The sequence below is a fragment of the Epinephelus moara genome, chromosome 14 (genome assembly GCF_006386435.1).
Source record: "Epinephelus moara isolate mb chromosome 14, YSFRI_EMoa_1.0, whole genome shotgun sequence".
Taxonomy (NCBI): Eukaryota; Metazoa; Chordata; class Actinopteri; order Perciformes; family Serranidae; genus Epinephelus; species Epinephelus moara.
Genome location: NC_065519.1, coordinates 6,614,389 through 6,633,453, shown reverse-complemented (window position 1 = coordinate 6,633,453; position 19,065 = coordinate 6,614,389). Strand labels below are relative to the sequence as shown.

Below are 19,065 nucleotides of genomic sequence, written 5' to 3'. Positions count from 1 at the left end.
TTCCTGTGGGCTCCAGCAACACTAAACCCCTGAGCTTGCCTGAGAAGGACTAAATGCACAAAGCTGCTATTTTTAAATATCCCATGGAGAGAGACTCTCACTGCAGCCTGTTGTATTTTGTTCTGAAAATGTCGGCGTGCAGCCTCGTTCTGTGGCCGATAAACCAGGTGCAGACTTTCATCTGCGTACCGATAATGAGGAAATACAACGAGTGAGTGACAACAACCCCGCCCACATTTAAGAGTACTGTTTGTGGTGGAAACACCAGGGTCTAGGTACCATGTCTGAAGGGTTACTGTTGGATCCAAAGGTACCATACTGAAAGTGTTTGGAGGGTTACTGTTGGATCCAAAGGTACCATACTGAAAGTGTTTGGTGGAAACGGGGCTTAAATGTTGTAGAAAACACCCGCCACCCAGCACATCGCCTTCTCTCATTCCTTCCCTGAGGTAAACTCCTTCACAGCATCAGAGCTCAGACCAGCCCCCTCAGACAGTTTTTATCCCCAGGTGGTTAGATTACTGAACAGGAAGTGCTTTAAATAACTCAGTGTTGTCGGTCACAGGACACACATCTAGCACTTTAGACGTCTAAAAGTGCTGTGGGGGTCCTTATTATTGGTGGCTTGTATTTACTCTTATTTACATATAGTATTACGTGCTCAGAGAGCAGGGAGGTGCATTTCACTGCAATTAAATGTACAATGTACATTTAAAACAAGCAGCTACAAAACAGACTGTGGTGAGATTGTTTGGACTAATTTTAAAGAAATAATTATTTTGTATTCAGATATTCAGAATTAAACACTGGAACAATTAAAATTATGAAAAATTATGACATGAAAAATCTTAAAACAACCTGATTCATACAGAGAAAACATTTCCAGCTTCCCTATTTATTTAAAACAATAACAGTCCAGACATGTGTGAGTATCTTGTTCTTGTGGCTTTAAGTAGAGAAGAATAAGAAGCAGCACTACAGTCATTCATAAACTTCCATTCATGCCGTCTCACCTGGTCTGCTGTCCGGCCCACATCGCGCAGACGCTCCTGCCAAAGCTCCAGGTTCCTCTCCAGTGACTCCAGGGCGTTTCCAAACTCCTGCAGCCGCTCGAGCTCCTCCTACACGCAAACATGACACATGACTCACGACCATCTGTGTCTTAATTTGTAGGTCAGTGTGACACTTAGTGCACGCAGGTGGCAGGTTAGGACACAAATGCACAGGTAAGGCAGCACTCTGAAAACATGCCTGTGTCACAGTCCTAAAATATGTCGACCTTATACTTTATAATCAATTAAAGAATAATTAATAATGTTAATAAATCCTTTTGGATGATCAATAAATAACAATAATAAAGCAAAAAAACTGCATGAGGTTACGGTTAACACTGTCCTCAGGTCAGATATCTCATGTCTTCATGTATCACTGTGTGCACTTCTCTACTTCACCCTGGACACAACCAGTCCACTCTGACTTTCCTGAATCCCATAAATAACCTCATTCATTCATGAAGTCGTACCTGCAGCTGACCCAGCTTCCTCGTCACCGTCTGGCTGAGCTGCTGAATACCACGTGACAACAACCGGCTCTCTGATTGGACCAGTATGGCAGCTGAAGGCTCCAGGTTGCTAATTACGTCCTTGGAGGCCCCCAGCACCCCCTCCAGGTCGGACTGCAGAGTGTCCGTCCTCTGCAGAAGACTCTGGAGCAGAGGTGGACAAACAGGGACACAGGTTTAAGTGAAGAAACATGAGGACTGGAGAGTGTCTATAGTGTTGTAGTGAGCAGTTTGATTGTTCTGCAACTGTAAGGTCTGGTTTTGTGTATTAATTCAATCTTTGCCAGCTGAAGCAGTAAATTCAGAATGCAGCAGGCAGGCTTTCTACTGGTTTTAACAGACGACTTCACATCACCCCAATCCTGCTTTCTCTCCATCATCTCTCTGTTTATTTGAGTATTTATTTTAAATTTTACAGATCATTTTTAAAGCTACAGTTGGTAACTTTTATGAAAAGATGTGTGTGATATTTGCTGAAACTGTCATTATATTATAAAAGAAGTACATGTGACAGATACTCCACTTCCTATTGTCTTTAATGGCATTTGCTAGAAACACCACGTCACCAATAACCACTCAGAGCTGAGGAGTCTCTAACGCAGCTGTCAGTCATGTCACAGCTGGTGAGTTTGTCAAACTAGGCAGCGCTGATTAAATATGAATCAAGATTATGTTACTGCATGGCCCATTTCTCACCTCAAATGTTTTCAGAAACATAATTTACTGTTTAGCTGTGAAGTAGTATCAAGCACTGCCCACCTGCTGGACTTAGCTTCTCATCCCCACTGGACAGAAAACCCATTAACACCCACTAACATCAGGCTTTTGTATTTAATGCAAAAGCTTATAATTTGCATTAATTCCAAAGACATACAGGTATTTATCAGCTCCAGCTCTGATTGGCTCAGATGGGCAGTAATGGAAATACAATTCAACACGCTAATTTTAGCCCCTTTGACGGTGTAACGCAATGTCATGCTGGCACAAAATACTATCTGTTTCTGTCCAAGTGCTCAAAAATTGTTCAAAACTGTGTAAAATTGAGCTGTGTGCACGGCTCTGGTCTACGGGCAATGGGAAAGAAGTCCATCACCTGTTTTTAAAGGGTGTTCCCACACTGAAGAAACCAACAAACGCGCCCTAATTTTGGTGGAAAAAAGGGTAGAAAATGTTTCCGGAAACATCTGAGGTGAGAAATAGGCAATGCAGTAACAGAATCGTGATTCATTTTTGATCAGTGCTGCCTAGTTTGACAGTTTGGCAGAGGAATATTTTTCCACATATTATCAGTCTCATTTAGTGCTGTGTAAATACAGAGACAATTTCAGCAGATGACAAAAAGTTATTCTTCATACAACTGACCAACTACAGCTTTTAAATCGCCTTTGGGTCTGGCCCCGAGCTACAGAGCAAAAATGTTGACCCTTTCTGAGGCAGATACAGCCTTTGATCCTCAGGTGAGGCTCTTCCAGCTGCTCCACAGTCGAGGCTTGAATCTAAAGGTGACTGTGCTTTAACCATCAGCGTCCCTCGGCTTCAGAACAACCTGCCTGAGGAGGTAAGGCTCACAGAGTCAGCTCATCACTTCTTAAAACCCATCTTTATAGGGTTCCTGTTATGTAATGTCATCTTTTTCTTTTCTTTTCTCTGTATCACTTTTGTTGCTTTTAATTTTGTTTAATTTTCATATTTATTAATATTGCAATTTGGGTGTCTGCATCTTATCTTAACTTTACTCTAAACTTTTGTCTTGCTTTTATTTAGCTTTCTGTACTTCCCTCTCAGTATCCTGCTTTTACTTTGTCTGTCAACCTCAGTCGCCAGAAGAAAATGTTGGCATGGTACATTCCTGCAAACCACAAACACGTCACATTTGCACGTTTCATACGTTTCATATCAACATATCCAACGTGGCGTGGTATATGAGCTGACTTTATAATCAGGACATGAAGGGGATGGTGAATCACCTAGGGAAGACGTCTACCAAGCTGCAGACCACTGTTCGGAACCAACAAACATTTTGTGATTTAGCGAGTCATTGCTGTGTTTCCAGCAGCTTTTTATTAGGACATAAACTGGAGCTGTTGGAAAAGAAAAGTTTTGCATTGCTTTATTCACTTCCTCACCTGAACGCTGCAAATCTTCACAGCGACCTGCTCCACAGTGTTATCGTCTCCAGGTGCTCCACTCAGCGCTGATCTGACGTCACTCTGCAGCGTCTGCAGCCGCTGGGAGAAAGACGCAGCCAGCTGGGCGTAGACCTCCCACACCTGCAGGATGCTGCGACTCCTCTGGAGCTGCTGGTCCAAGGCTGCGGACACCTCAGTCCAGCTGGAGGACAGGAGATTGATTGAGGAGTGTGACAGTGTGTTGTTTGTCTGTGTGTGTGTGTGTGTGGTTGCATGCAATCTGTCTCACCTGTCTCTCTGTCTGTCCAGCTGCTCTGTGAGGAGGGCGGCGGCAGCAGGACTGATGATTTCTTTGAGGGAGGAGGCGGTTTGACTCAGTTCGTCCCACTCTGCCTCTGAAGCTCCTGTCTCCTCACGAAGAAGCTGCTTCGACACAACAAACACCAGTCAGTCATCACAGGTACAACATCCAACAGAAGATCTGAATATGAGTTATGTTCTTACTGACACTGGAGCCAGAAACTTGTTGTCCATACTCCAGAACAAGCTGGTTTGAATATGAGGTGCACCGATCCTACCTGCAGCTTCTCATGGCGATCTCTGTGCGCCTGCAGGGAGAGCTGAGGGCCGCTGTGATACTCAAGAGTCTGAGATGTCCTCACTGTTTTCAGCAGCATCTGATTCAGTCGCTTCTCCACGCAGCCCCACAGCTGCTGGGCTCCAATCAGCCTCTCTTTCACTGCGTCGTACTGTTAAAGAACAGACAGGATGATCCAATAATTAGGGCTGCAACTAACCATTATTTTCATCGTATATTAAGCTGTCAATTATTGTCTCGATGAATCAGTAAGTTTTGCCTATAAAATGTCACAAAATGGTGGAAAATGTCTAAAGATGACGTCCTCAAATGTCTTGTTTTGTCCACAAGCCAAATATATTTAGTCTACTGTCATTACTGACTAAAGACGCCAGAAAATATTCACATTTAGGAAGTTGGAACCACGAAATTTTGATTTTGTTTTTCGTGCAAATGTCCTCAAATCAGCATCAATACATTATCAAATTAGTTAGTCAAGTTTTTTGTGTTTGCTTCTTCCAAGCAAGATAAAAGTTATACAGCCCCAAGTATCGGTCATAAACTAACAAAAACTACACTAAAACACAAACATTTCACTTTCACTACATTTTCCTCAGTGTCTGTTACCCGTTGTGTGAGAGCAGCACAGGCCTGGATGGATTTATCTGTCTGAGAGATGAAGTCACAGCTGCTGTTTCCTCCTTCACCATCAACTTTGTTTCTCAGCTCCAGAAGAGCTGCAGACTTCTGCCTGATCGTCTCCTCTAGACGCTGAAACACAAAACAAGGAGCTGAAACCCTCTCAAAAGCAGTACGACTCTTTGTGACTGACATATTGAACCTGAAATGTCAGATGTGGTTCAGGTGTTGGGATTGTTTGTACAGATGTCAGAGGACAGACGTGACCTCTGACCTGGCAGGTGTTGATGCTCCTTTGCAGCTCCGTGTGGCTGCTGGGTGTCTGAGCTGAGTCCATCCAGCAGTTCTGATCTGTGATCCAGCTGTTGATGTGCTGCAGTCGGGCCTCCCGCTCCGCTCTGCTCCTCAGCTCCTGCTCCGCCTCCTGGATCTGAACACAAACAACAACAGCAGGTCAGACATGTTTCCTCTAACAGGGAGTCCTAACAGTGCTATGAATGAAATCATAACTGCTGCTGAGCTTGCATGCCAAGAAATCTATCACCATAAAAACTGAGCATACTCCTGATGAAGACTATTTGATGTAGCTGAAAGCTCCAGATAAAGCTAGTAAGTCAACATTGATTTGGAATAGTTTGGTCACATGTTGATGTTTGTATCTGACCTGAGAGTTGAGAGTTTCCTGCAAACTGAGCCACTGATGGTTGAGACGGCCCTGCTCCTCTGCAAACTGCTTGTGTTCGTAGCGCCTCCTCTGGCCCTCCTCAGTACTGCATGTCTCTAACGGCTGGCTCACGTAGTCCAGTGTGGCCTGATGGGCCGACATCTCTGCCTGACACTCCTGAGACAAAGAGACGGAGAGAGTCAGTCAAACCAGATACAAGATACCAGATGCAAGTACACAGACTCCTATCAGGACCTAAATGAATGCACTTAAAAACTCCCACTGGCGGCTGAAAACATTTAAGTACTCAGGCAGAACACTTGTAGCTGTCCATCATTCAGTCCTTTCCTACCTTGCAGTATTTCAGGAGCTGACTCAGATCAGTGTTAGTGGACGAGGTTTGGTTGATTCTGCTGCGATGCTCCTCCAGCAGGATCTCAGCAGCTTCCAGCCAGGCCTGCAGCTCCAGCAGCGCCCCCTGCTGGGTCGACGTCTCCATCCATCGCTGAGGAGAAGAAAAAGATGTCAGTCTTTATTGACACGGCCAAAATACTACAAACTTTTCTGCTCCCACAAACACAAGTGGTGACTCTGCAGTGTTTCAGTTCTCCGATCTCCATTAACTTTAAAGTAAAAACTTTTTGTACTCTAAAAAAGCCAGAAAAAATTCAGCTAATCCAGGATCTTGCTGCCCCTGTTGGAAAGTAGTTCCAGTCTGACAGTGTCTCCGTTACGTTTCAGGGTCCTCAGAAACAACATCCTTTACTGGGCTCTTTTGATGATGTGGGAGGTGTTCAGACTCCAGGTCAGGTCCTCAGCTATGTGCACCCCCAGGAACTTAAAGCCTGCGACCCTCACTGCCTCTTCCCCGTTAACGTACAGTCAGCTGTGATGGGTTTAGTTTTAGTGTTTGTTTCTGAGAGACCTGTGTGATGCATTTATCTGAAATAAGCTTAAAAACTTTATCTCTAAAAAGTTTATCTCTTGAAATTAAAGGCAGAAAAAAGTAAAAGGAGGGGAGAGAGGACGATGAATCTAAGGAGTCGACAAAAACTGAAGTGAGGAGAAGAAACTAACAAGAACAGCAGGAGGAAGAGACGAGAGGGATTGAAGAAGAATAGGAAGAGAGCTGAGAGGAGAGGAGGTTGGGAAGATGGGACAGAAAGGCTGAGGAAGAGGAGAGGATGGAAGAAGAGTGGAAGAGGCAGGGAAGCAGAATTAAAGAAAGAAGGATCCAGACAGACAGATGGATGGGGGGAGAATGGTTTCACACCAATAAGGGCGAGAAGAGTCCTCAGGATGGCTTTGTGCTGCGCGGTGGGGATGTTTAAAACTAATTGGTGACAGGAAGAATGCAGCGTGGTTTTTGAAGATGTTCTGTGCACATGGGCACGAAGAAGCAAATTTAGGATCAAATTTTACATTTTAGAAATTCGTGAGGACGAAAAAACTTAATTTATTTTGTTATTTTGGTCAAAAATACCACAATAAAAAGGTCAATGAATATTAAGAAAAACTTGTTTGGACAAACTGTCATTAATTTATGGCCAAATTTGCACCAGGACGGTGCACATGTTTGGATGTGGTGGCGCCCCCTACTGAACACACGTGGTTCAACATTGTTATGAAACATATCCTGTGAGTTTTGAAACGACTGGACAAACAATTTTTGATTTATAGTGTGATTTGTATCGAGCCACGCCCTTTATATGTTTTATTTTATTTTATTTTCAGAGAACGCTAATGAAAAAGTCTATGGAATTTTAAAGAGAGTCGGCCAACCTGAGCATACAGGATACAGTGATGAGTTAGAGGCTTACACATCCAAAGTTTATTGGTTAAAAGCTTTAAAACGAAAAGATTAAAACAAACTTGATGCATGAATTTCAATAAGCTTGGTCCAGAAATGATCCATAGAAAATAAGGCAGAAATTGGACCTACGGTTTAAGAGGAGACGTCAAATATGTGTCTTCAGAAATTCAAAAAGGCAGAATATCTAGTCAGGTGGACTTTAATGTTCCTTGAGGCAAATTTGAAGAGTGTGTATGTAACAAGTTCTGTGCATATTAACTTTATGGAAGTCACAAACTACTAGTGAATCTCCTCACCTTATGCAGAGCTTGTTGCAGGACAGGGACATCAGCCAGCAGACTGGACCAGTCCAGCTCTATCTGTCTGAGGTGGGATTCAATAGAGCAGAGATTTGGGTCTGAAGTCTGAGAGAGTGAAGTGTCTTTGTCCTCTGGGAATCTTTCTGAGTCTCCATCTTCCTTCCTCAGCTGGAGCAGCTGGGTTCCAGCACCGATTACAGCCACCTTCAGGTCAGATTTGGCCTCAAGCTCTTTGGTCAAAGTCTAAAATAGAACAGGTTTGTTATTGTGTTTTGCACGACTGGGTAGTCTGTGGGGTCATTGCCAAAATATCTGATATTTTCAACTTACTTTTCAGCTTATAAACACTCTGACTTTTTGCAATTATAGGAGGTCCAGTGTCCAGTGTGTAGGAGGTTCTGACTACACAGCGGTTGAGAGATCGACTATCATCAAAATGGTCGATCTCTCAACTGCTGTGTAGTCAGAACCTCCTTTTAATCCTATTTCATTTTCTGACTTCAGGAATCCGAAGGCCAAGACTGTGCTCAAGTCTTTATCATTACAATATATGAGGTATTTTAAAATGTATGAAATGTTAAGGAGCTCTTTTCTCAGTGGAGTTTGTTATGTATAATGAGTGAGTTTTTTGGGTGCCTCTCCAACTGCTGCTCACCACAAACTGGAGGTATTGGTCACGCCTCTGTTTGATGTCCACCTCCTCCTCAGCTGAGACAGAGAGCTGACTGCATCTGTCTATCAGCTCTCTGGCCCCGCCCATCCAGTCAGCCAGTACAGCAGAGTCATGGGAAAACCTGTTTATTAGTGGAAAATAGTAAATGTTTGATTAACGAATCCACCGCAATACTGAGTTGTCTGAATATGTTTTATTTAAAGTTTACTGTATTAAAATTTTCATTTAAATTGTACTGCATATATAGATTGGGGGATTAATGTCAACATTTCAATGAAAATCAAAAAATACAAGTCAAAACTAAGCCTTATGAAAAATATTTGAAACAATTAATACTCCTTACAGATTTCTTTAGTCGAAACAGAGGACAAGTGTTTCTCATCTCTCACCTGCTCCTCAGCTTCCTCTTCCTCTCTACATCTGTGCGTTTGTGCTCCATCTTCTTGTGCAGAGCTCTCCAGCGGGTCTTCAGCTCTCTGGTGGACACACCCACTCCTCTGCATCCCGCCGCCTGCAGCCAGAACCCCGCCTCCAACATCCGACTGAACCGTGCCTTGTTCCCCTCCAGAACCCCACGCAGCTCCTGTCACAAAGACAAAAGTTTATAAGCACTTAACACTTATTTGATTACTCAGTTAAAGAGTTAGTCGAGAGGATCACTATAACTTTCATGTTTTCGTGTGTTTGGTACATAGACTGTATAAAATAACGGAGATAGCCACAGTTAACTGAATTTAAAGGTCAACCAGAGGCGACAAGCTTAGCTTAGCATAAAGACAAGAAGCAGGGAAAAACAGGTAGCCTGACTCCGTCCAAAGTTTGAAAATACACTGCCTAGCACCTGTAAGCTCTCAAATTAGCACACTGTATCGCAGTACAGCCAAAACTGATGTAAAACTGAGTAAAGTTGAGGCTGGTGTTGTAAAACTGAGTGTAACACACTGAGTCTGAAATGTCTCCCTCCCTCACTGCCCCCTTCCCCACATCTTTCACTACATACACTCTTTGTTGACCGCTGAACATGCTGCAGCGCCTACTGTAGTCCATCTCAGGCGAATAAGAGACACATTTCCAATCCCACAGCAGAGCAACAGGGAATATGAACCATAATGCTTTGTAGATGGAGGTCTCCGCTCGGCTAATAACTCACATCAAAGCACAGGGAACATCATGTACCCCTAAAGAAAACAACCCATTTGCTTGTATTTAATTGAGCCAATTAGGTTTTGAGTGCAATGCACGAGGCGCAGCATGGAGAGCGCCCAAGTCTCCAAATGAGCGGAATGGAACATTGACAAAATGCGCTCGGTCCTCTGGTCGCCTGCTTGTTGGTAAATCACAATTATCCTCCAACAGAAAGAACATAAGTATTAATCAAAATTACCTGGTAGACAGAGAGCTTCTTCGATATCTGCTCCTCACAATCAACCCCCTCGTGCGTCTTGGGAAATGAAGTCTCAATGGCTGTCAGCAGGGATCCTGACCAGGCGCTGTCCTCCTCCCACTGTAACCACATCTGAGACAGATGGAGAAATGACAGCAATCAGAAGAGACGTCTCTGTTTATTCAGTTTAACTCTGAGATTGTTAATGATTCTTCTGATTCTAATACTAAAACATTATATTAACTTCACCTGCTGCATTATTAGAATTTACCCATGTCATTATGTGCATGTGTCTGTTTGCAAAATATCTGAAAAATATATGGAATTGGGTGAACAGATTACTCTTGGCTGATAAATCAGTGGATTTTATCTCTGGTATTTCTGACACTAAATATTTAACTTTGAAAATGAGGGCTGTATTTTGCGTCAAACATGTACCTGTGGGAAAAATCCATTATTAAGATCAAGTCTACAGTAGGGCTGCCCCCTAATGGTCGACCAACCAAGATTTCATTGGTCGCTTAGTCGCAGAAAGAAAACAAAAACAAACAAAAAACTAACAAACATGAAACTCTATTAGGAGCTGCACCTTGTCAAAATAAATCAAAACCTATATGACTGGACCATGTGTGAATTTAATTTGAAAGGACAGACACAGGAAGTGTCCACGCTCAGCAGTCAGACAGGAGTCAGGTTAATTTCCAGGGCTGGTACCTGCGGTTATTCCACAGGCTAGTTAATAACATGTCGGGCAGGAAATCCAAAGTGTGGGATCATTTTGAGAAGGTGAAGGACGAACCCAAGGTGATATGTAAACTCATCTTCATTGGTCGACTACAAACATGACGTATCATCTGAAACATGGAAGTAGCTACATGCCCATTAGCCCACAGCGTCATTAACAGGCGGCTCGCTCAGTGTGTGACGTGCACTTGTAGATAAAATATAGGCCTATATTAATGAAGGTTCATTAGTACGGTTTTGTATTTCTCTGTAATGTAGCACAGTGTTAACAATGTTACTGATACTATTCTTTCTCACACCTTCAACTCAAACCACCAAAATATATCATTTAATCATTACATTCATATCAGAAACATGCAGGAGACTAGTCAACTAATGGACCTAAATGATAACTATTGGTCGACTAGGAAAATTCTAAGTCGGGGGCAGCCCTTGTCTACAGCCATGCTAGCAGCCTTATGAGATGATGCTTAGCAAGCAGCAGCCTCTGCGGCTGAAAAATGAAACCAACATGGAAGTGCCACAAACTGCAGTTCCTCTAATGGCCACTTGAGGTTGGCTTCAAATGTGATTCAATCCCCACAGACCCCCATGTTAAAATGATTTTAAAGCAGAAATATACATGTTTAATTCCTACATACAAAGTTTTGGTCTCTACAACTAATTTCTATGTTCACGACAGCTGTATGGGAGGTGAATTTTTATATAACTCACCTGTTTACATTTCATGCATGAGGGCAGGACAGCTTGGAGTGACAGCCTGTGCCAAGGTGTTTAAGGCACAAATGTCACGTTATTCAGCCTCGCTGTTCTGTATAAAAGAGTACGATCCCAGAGTGGGAATGCAAAACAGAGTTGTCTCGCCTTTAAGCCGACAGCGCAGGGAGTAACAGCACCAAATCAACATCAGTGTAAAAAAATGTGAGCCGCCAGTACCAGACATGGTCTGATGGAGGTGCCGGAAAATTTCAAAAGCAGCCAGCGGCAGTTAGCAGTTGATTCACAGAGTAAGAATAGCAACTGAAAATGTCCGCGAATTGAGATAGCAATCAGTCTCGGGAGCTCCTTCCCCTTCCAACAGAGGACAAGATCAACCGCCATATAACAGGGACAGTAAATGATTGTTAATGCCATGTTGTGCCTTTGTGTTTGTTTAGAGAGCACTGCCCAATGCGTTTATGTCATACTAAAGGCCGATGATGTCTCCTTCGCTTCCAGAATGCCAGCATGCTATCTACAATCATACTCTGGGGTGACATTATGCGGGCATTATTTGGTTCTGTATTAAACAGCACAGGTGGCATGCTGGATGGAATTCATTATAACCCCATCATGGGATCTCTGTGTCAAAGGGGCTTATGAGTCAGATCCACCCCTGACACCTCCACAGCTCCCCTCTCTCATCCAAATATGGTCACTTCTGGCTCCAAATATCCAAGATGGCGACAGTCTAAATGCTGAACTCAAGGCTTCAAAATGGGAGTCCACAAACCAATTGCTGTCTATGATGCTGATGCTTTCATTCTTACTTACTCCTCAAATAAATAAGCTGCGTTCCATCCACTACCTGTAATGTTTCCTGCATCCTGGCCCCTTTCTCCAGTCCATGCTGCTGCAGTTGGGTCACTTCCTCCTGCAGGCCCATCACTACACCCTCCCACCTCTGGAGGGCGCTCTCAGGGACTCTCTGGGTCAGATACTGCAGGATCTTAAAATGATGCCCCAGGAACTGGAAGAACTTCTGAAAACAGAAATGGATGTTTCATTTAAAGACTGTATTCTTAAGCTTTTACTTTTAGAAACTGAAACTGTGTTTTCTTTGTATCCCACAGACTGACCGTGTGACTGCTGAGCTGCTGCTGGAGCTGAGCTCTGCTGTGGAGCTCTGTGTCAGGCTGCTGCGCCAGGCGCTCAGAGCCCAGCGCGAGCAGCTCCTCCAGGCTGTGGACCAGCCGCTCATACTGCTGCTGCAGCTCCACACTGTTCTTCAGTTCCTCACAGAGGGAGCGAACACCACCCACAGCACTGGCCAGCTCCCCCTGCACACAGAAGGGAAACATAACTTCAAGATGTAGACATGCTTGCGGCAACTGGATGATCGCTTATTTAGTTTTATCTTTAGGGAGTAAGTTTCCATTTAACATACACTAGCTACAGTATCGTACCTGCAGCTGTGAGGCGTGGTGGATGAAAGATGCAGGCAGGTTGTGTCGGTCAGCCTCCTCCAGCAGGGAGCTCACCTGCTCCACCTGCTGCTGCAGAGACTCCTGCATCTGAACCACAGCCTGGAAGATAAACACACATTTACACTGTGTCCAATATAAAACTTCATGACAAGCAGTCGGACCTGTTGAATCACTTATCTGAACACGCCTACGTCTCTGGCTAACCCTCAAGTTGTTTAGTTATTTACATCTCACCGTGCCAGCATCACAAACAGCCTGCTGCATGAAGGTAAATCCTTCTCTACCACAGTGTCAGTGACACAAAGATAACACATACTGGTACATGGTCTACAGTGGGGTTTTACCAATTCAGTATCTCTGTGCTGTGACTCACAGTGTTTTACTTACAGCAGTGACATTCATTTTGACACCTCTTATTTTTTTACAAAACCTTTGCTTACTCATATCTCCGACCTTTTCGTGCCATACACACCACGACGTACGTTGAGGTCCTCGGGCAGCAGAGGTCTTATGTCTGTTCCAGAGGCCCGGCTGAAAACTAAAGGGGACAGAGTGTTTGCTGTCAGGGCCCCGAGGCTCTGGAACAGTTTGCCCGAGGAAATCAGGTCAGCCGAGTCAGTGATCTCTTTTAAGTCCCTTCTTAAAACATACTTTCATCGGAGAGCCTTTCCTTGAGTTTTAAGTGTTTTTTATTTCCTCCTATTTAAGGGTCATTGTGATTGATAATAAGATAAATTCTTCAACACTGTGATACCAAAAACTGCGCTATTTTCTAAGACGTAAGAATCTCATGCCATTGCAACCCTATTTGTAAGCAATAATCACAATGGTTGCTGATCGATTTTCTGTCAATAGCCTAATCTCTGCAGCTCTTAAACCATCAAACATCCACTCAGAATCACTCAGATTATGAGCAGCATGTTAAAGTTAAATATCTCTATGGAAACAGTACCTGTAGTTGTTTGTTAAGGCCCAGGCTTCCATTGAATTCATGAGTTATTTGGTGAACCGTCGCCTGGTTAGAAGTGAAGGCTGCATGCAACTCATTTAGTTGTATCTGTTGGTTAAACACACACACACTGTGTCTGTAAACTGTGGCACGCAAACATCAAGGGTTTCATTTTCAATAACAGGAAAAGATTATTTCTGTTTTCAGACTCCATTTAAAAGTTTATAATAATACATGTGATATAAATATATTAGATAAGGTAAGTGTGGGACTCGTTACATAGAGGAGGTGAGTATAATTATAATAAAGGACAGTAGGACAGCTAACACAGGTTATAAACATAGATACAGTCAACATTAAAATAAGATTAAATATGAGCTTATTCAAATATCCCATGGTGCATCAGTGTGTTCTTGTTTTCACTTGTGTATTTAATTAAAGTTAGTGATGATATCTGACCTGTTGCTTTGCCGTCTCCTCCTGCAGGTGTGTGAGCTGCTTCTCTCTGCTGCTCAGCGCAGCCTGGACCACAGGAAGCACTCGACACAGGTCATCCACACACTGCTGACCACACTGTGACCCCAGGACGCGGCTGACCTTTGACCCCTGAGAGGACAGCTCGCTGCCGAGGGTAGCCAGCTCTGCCGAGAGACTCTGTAAAGGAATCAGAGGAAGGTCTGTTTAGAGAGAATCTGCACCAGAGTTCGTTTCGATTTCCTCTTCAAGAAGGTCTCAGTCCAGTGTGATTGCTGTGTTCACACCTGCCCAAATGAACCGCACTTAGGGGGCAAATGAACTTGAGCTCGATTGAACCGAACCAAACAGGGCAGGTGTGAAAGCACCCTTAGTCCAGACCACAGCAGTGCATCGCCTCACCCAAGACCAATCCCAAAATAACTGAACCCTGCTGAGTGTTTGCTGTGGTTAGTCCGACCTGCAGCTGCAGCAGCTTCAGCTGTGTGTCTTCTTCATGCGTCGTCCGAGCAGGCGACTGCAGCAGGTTGTTGATAGAGGACAGAGACAGGGACGCTCCGTGTAGCACATGAAACAAACCCTCGTCCAGCGTCTGATGGGCGCCGTCAGCAGCTGAGGCCTGGGGTCGGACAGGTTAGTCAAGCTGTTAAAGACTTACAGACGACAAAACTTTAAATGATGCAAGTATTTAATCAATCAGGTGGGAATATGTTGTTGCTTTTTCTGACTGTTGTCATGATGCATTTTATCTCAGATCGTATACAGAACATGAATCTAGAGGAAGAGGAGGAAGAGGAGAAGCTGGTATCCTCCTAAAGGGTGTTGCTTGAGGAGGCACGACACGCATCACTCTCAATGATTTTCTTTCGTGTTTGTTGTTTCCTGCTCTTCATCTTGTTAAGTGTGATGTCAAAATGTGTGTCCTGTGGTGGGCTAAGAAAAAAAACATGTCGGGGAATCCATCTTTCATTTCCAGCTCACAAGATTTCAAACAAAGACAAATGTGGTTTGAAATCTACATCTACAAAGACTCAGTTGTGTTTTTTACACCCTAATACAAACAGCACTATTCTTCTTAAATGTGTCAGTGTTTATTAGAGTTTCTGGGCTCTCTTGTGGAATCTGAAGTTTCTTTTTTCATCTGTACTATTCATCACTTACAGTATGGGACCTTATAAGAGAAATGTAAGTTAGGAGGAGCTGGAGACCGAACCACTGATCTCATGATTAGTGGACAACCCGCTCTACCTTCTGAGCCACGGCCGCTAAAGTTTACATCAACCCAGTCCTCCTCTGATTGGGATTTAATGTATCTAGTTCCTGAAATGTTGAGGCAGAGGGTACGTGCTGTGGCTCTGGTTGAGGGTGAGAGGCTGCCAGTAAATAGTTTGTTGGGCACAGGGAAACAGAGATCTGTGTGGGTACATGAGACCCTAAAACAGAGGGTGGATCACAGGGAGTACCACCAGTTGGTCCAGGAGCTTCTCCTCCATGATGCCTGTTTCCAGGCATATACCAACGGGCCGTACAGCTCTGGGTATCCAGCAACCGCTACCACCAGTTTACCAACTGTAAACTTGTTGTCGTGACCACCACAGAAGGCCCGCCTCTCAATTCATCCGAATAAAGAGATGACATGGGGCGCTTTTCTGCTCTGAGTTGAAGTCTTTTCAGTTTGAGGAGTTCAGAGTGCTCCAGCAAAAATGCCAGGCGCCTAATCAGACTTCTGTCCTTGTCCCAGTTTACATGCAACTGAGAAAATCAAATTACTGACGGGAACGTGTCCTCCTCCTCAACACTAGGTGGCGATATGCGTCGTTTCAGCGGGTTAATACGGCCCCCTTTCCGGTTGACCTATTTCGCCACTTAATAATAAACAACTGGAGTCAGGCGGCAGAACGGCATTTTCGAACAACAGCAAGATGGACAATCGTACAGCTTTGTTCATCTCGTACGTAATGTACGCGTTACTGATTGTGCAGATAAGGTGCACGCTATCCCTCGTGGTCATGGTGATTTCGAGAGGCAGACAAGAACGACGTATGCTGTTGGAGGGCTACAACAATAGCATGTCTTGTCTGTTCCGGGGTCATACGCCACCGCTGGGGGTGTGGAGCATGCGCGCATGCATTGTCTAGTTTAACTCCGATTAAGGCGTATACATGCCGGAGAAAATCGAATTCCAATCGCATTATCTGGGTGTCTTAATCGGAGTTGGAGAACTCCGATATTAGTCGGAGTAACGCGTTGACATGCACTTCAGTTGTCCAGTTAAAGTCGGATTAAGGCAATAATTAGTTTTTTTCAAGTGTCATGTAAACGTACTGACTGTCCAGTTGGGGTCACGTCCCATCATACATCTTCTCTGATAAACAGCCGTGATAACTTCCCTGTACCTGACTCTGAGGCTCTGTCGCTGTGTGTCCCAGCTCTCTCAGATGGCTGATGTGGGTTTGGAGCTCTTTCAGGGTTTGTGTGCCAATCATGCGTCCTGCTGTTCCATCACCGCGCCTCGTAGATGAGTCTGTCACCTTCAGAGAGAGAGAGACAGAGAGAGTCATAGACCAGGAGACGGGGAGAAAAACATCAGAAGCTGGAGACGCCCACGACTCTTATCAAGCCCCGCAGGAGTCCCCATAACACCACCGAGACAACAAAGTGCCTTCGGCTCAAAGAAGGTGATAATCAAGCACGGCGAGAACACCGATTTTCCTTTTCTCTTTTGTATTTGAAAAGTGATAATCAAGCACTTCACGATGAAGACCGTACCTCAGAGGGAGGAAGCAGCCAGCTCTCCTCCAGAGCCAGCAGCCGACTGTGAAGGCCATCCCACCTCCTCTGAGCACAGTCCTCCTCCACATCGGCCACAGCAGGAGGCGACCTGCAGGGGAGGACAAGGCTGGAAACTAAGATTTCATTTTACTTCATCCCCTTTCTGTCTCTTTCTTTCCTTCCTTCTTTCATTAAGGAGCCTTTGATTGGTGGTAGGCTAGTTTGAATCTGATGTCTATTTCTCTCTCAATCCTCAAATTAATTTCAAATCTAATATAGTGTGTTATCTGTATGTTATAGTATGGTTTGTATTATTTTTCTCATTCTACTGCAGCTGTGGTCTGTCCTGTTGTGTTAAAGATGCTGATACTTATTTCTTGAAAATTCAGGGGAAACAAGTTGATTTGTGCTAAATTGAAATTGAATTTGACAATATTTTTAATTTATTTTAAGTGGAAATAGACACGTTGTTTGCTCTAACTTCTCACTGTAAAGTAAACGTTGATAGTGACACAATCAGCATTTTGACTGACATCTTGTTTTTACAATGCAAATCTGCCACCAGGTACGATCTTCAGAGAAAATGAACGCTTGATTTACGGCACAAAGAAAGTGCATCAACCACCAAAACAGGAAGAAGACGGAACTTTTGTTTTCCCTGATAGCGAAAAAAACAAAGTAACTGTGAAAAAAAAGCAGCGTGTCCTGTGTTGTTGGTAGTTGCTCGGTTCTGGTTGCCCTTTCCCACTTTAAATAAAGGCACAACATGACTTGTTAAAATGAAAAAGTATTATTGTGTAGGGAAACTGGAAAGAAGAGACATTCAAGCTAAAATAAAACATAAAATATAGCCCATACACTCTGTAATATAAATACTTAGAATATATATAATACCAGTCCATACCCATTGAGTGCACAGTTTCACATGGTGTGTGTTTGGGATACAGGTCATAGGAAATTGCAGATTAAATAGTCAACTGAACCCATTAAGAAGAGCAATGTATTCAGACAGAGTTTTTGTGGATTTGATAGTATGATTGCAGCCACAGCGATCTATCGCATTTTAGCATTTTTCTGTTGTTATAGCGCCACCCAGTTGCCAATTAGAGTTAAATGTCTCCAGTCACCTTGAGACGTCCTGTTCTACATATCTACCAAGTTTAGTAAAAATCCATATGGCAGTTAGGCCTAGATAAGAAATGAGCTCTCTAGCGCCCCCATTTTGTTTGATGGGGTCAATAATGGAGGGGTCCCCTCAGATTATGTGTGGTCATATGCCTACAAAGTTGCGTGGTGATGGGTGAAACCCTTGAGATGTTATACACCTTTATGTGATGAGCCACGCCCTCCGCAATATTCATTGCCTTATAGAAGCTCAGTTTTAGTAAGTTTTCCAACTTTTGCCAAGAGGGAACTTTAGATATTGGTCCCTAGATTATGTTCACCCAGTTTCATGCAGATCGCTCAAACTTCCTAGGAAGAGATCCATTTGAAGTGTTTTTCAAAAAATTCAAAATGGCGGAAAATCTATATAAGCGGAAGTTATGGGTTCTTGAGGCAAATTTGTTCCTCATGAGGAGAGGCATCTCTGTGCAAAGTTTCATGTCTCTACGACATACGGGGCATGAGATATGCCCATTCAAAGTTTGCAATTTCAATCGGTTGCTATAGCGCCCCCCTTTGGCCAATTGATGTAATATTGCTTCATTCGCATCCTCCCATGACCCTCTACCACTGTGCCAAATTTCACATGGATTGACCAAGTCAGTGAGGAGAAAAACATGGAACAGACACAGGAAGTTTTCGTCATTATATAGTAAGATATATTACAGTGTAATGGTTGTTACCATGGTGACACCTGGCTGTGGTCCTCTGGTTCTTGACTGTTGAGTCGAGCTCTGCTGCCCTGTCTGGCGATGGCCTGAGTCAGTCCTCTCTGCTCAGTCAGCTCCTGCTCCAGCTCCTGCACAACAAGCAACAACAGGGTGAACAGTTAAAGGTTCAGTGTGTCAGATTTAGGGTGATTTAATGGCATCTAGTGTTGGGGATTGCAGACTGCAACCAGCTGAAACTTTTCCCAGTAAGAATTTCTTTAGGCTACCCATCATTGAACTGCTGCTTGCTACAGTGGCCGACGCAAAGTGTAAATGTCTCTATCTAGAGCCAGTGTTTGGTTTGTCCGATCTGGGCTAAAATGTTGC

The 19,065-nt window shown here is 43.8% G+C and overlaps 1 protein-coding gene across 10 annotated transcripts in view; it reads right to left on the bottom strand.

The window, feature by feature from the left end:
• Positions 1-19,065, bottom strand: part of syne2b (spectrin repeat containing, nuclear envelope 2b) — a 198,402-nt gene that overhangs the window by 49,804 nt on the left and 129,533 nt on the right. For 7 of the 10 annotated variants that reach the window (XM_050062363.1, XM_050062368.1, XM_050062367.1 and 4 more), the window contains 22 exons: positions 18,712-18,827; positions 16,862-16,973; positions 16,489-16,623; positions 14,553-14,711; positions 14,078-14,272; positions 13,622-13,726; positions 12,649-12,768; positions 12,322-12,522; positions 12,051-12,224; positions 9,740-9,871; positions 8,745-8,938; positions 8,338-8,476; positions 7,680-7,925; positions 5,923-6,075; positions 5,571-5,747; positions 5,181-5,336; positions 4,895-5,038; positions 4,269-4,439; positions 3,980-4,116; positions 3,688-3,892; positions 1,523-1,705; positions 1,014-1,121 (listed from right to left, as the gene is read on the bottom strand). In XM_050062363.1, coding sequence (XP_049918320.1) covers positions 1,014-1,121; positions 1,523-1,705; positions 3,688-3,892; positions 3,980-4,116; positions 4,269-4,439; positions 4,895-5,038; positions 5,181-5,336; positions 5,571-5,747; positions 5,923-6,075; positions 7,680-7,925; positions 8,338-8,476; positions 8,745-8,938; positions 9,740-9,871; positions 12,051-12,224; positions 12,322-12,522; positions 12,649-12,768; positions 13,622-13,726; positions 14,078-14,272; positions 14,553-14,711; positions 16,489-16,623; positions 16,862-16,973; positions 18,712-18,827 — 3,462 coding nt within the window. The remainder of the gene's footprint in view (positions 1-1,013; positions 1,122-1,522; positions 1,706-3,687; positions 3,893-3,979; positions 4,117-4,268; positions 4,440-4,894; positions 5,039-5,180; positions 5,337-5,570; positions 5,748-5,922; positions 6,076-7,679; positions 7,926-8,337; positions 8,477-8,744; positions 8,939-9,739; positions 9,872-12,050; positions 12,225-12,321; positions 12,523-12,648; positions 12,769-13,621; positions 13,727-14,077; positions 14,273-14,552; positions 14,712-16,488; positions 16,624-16,861; positions 16,974-18,711; positions 18,828-19,065) is intronic. The other 3 variants (XM_050062364.1, XM_050062369.1, XM_050062371.1) reach the window with 3 other exon arrangements.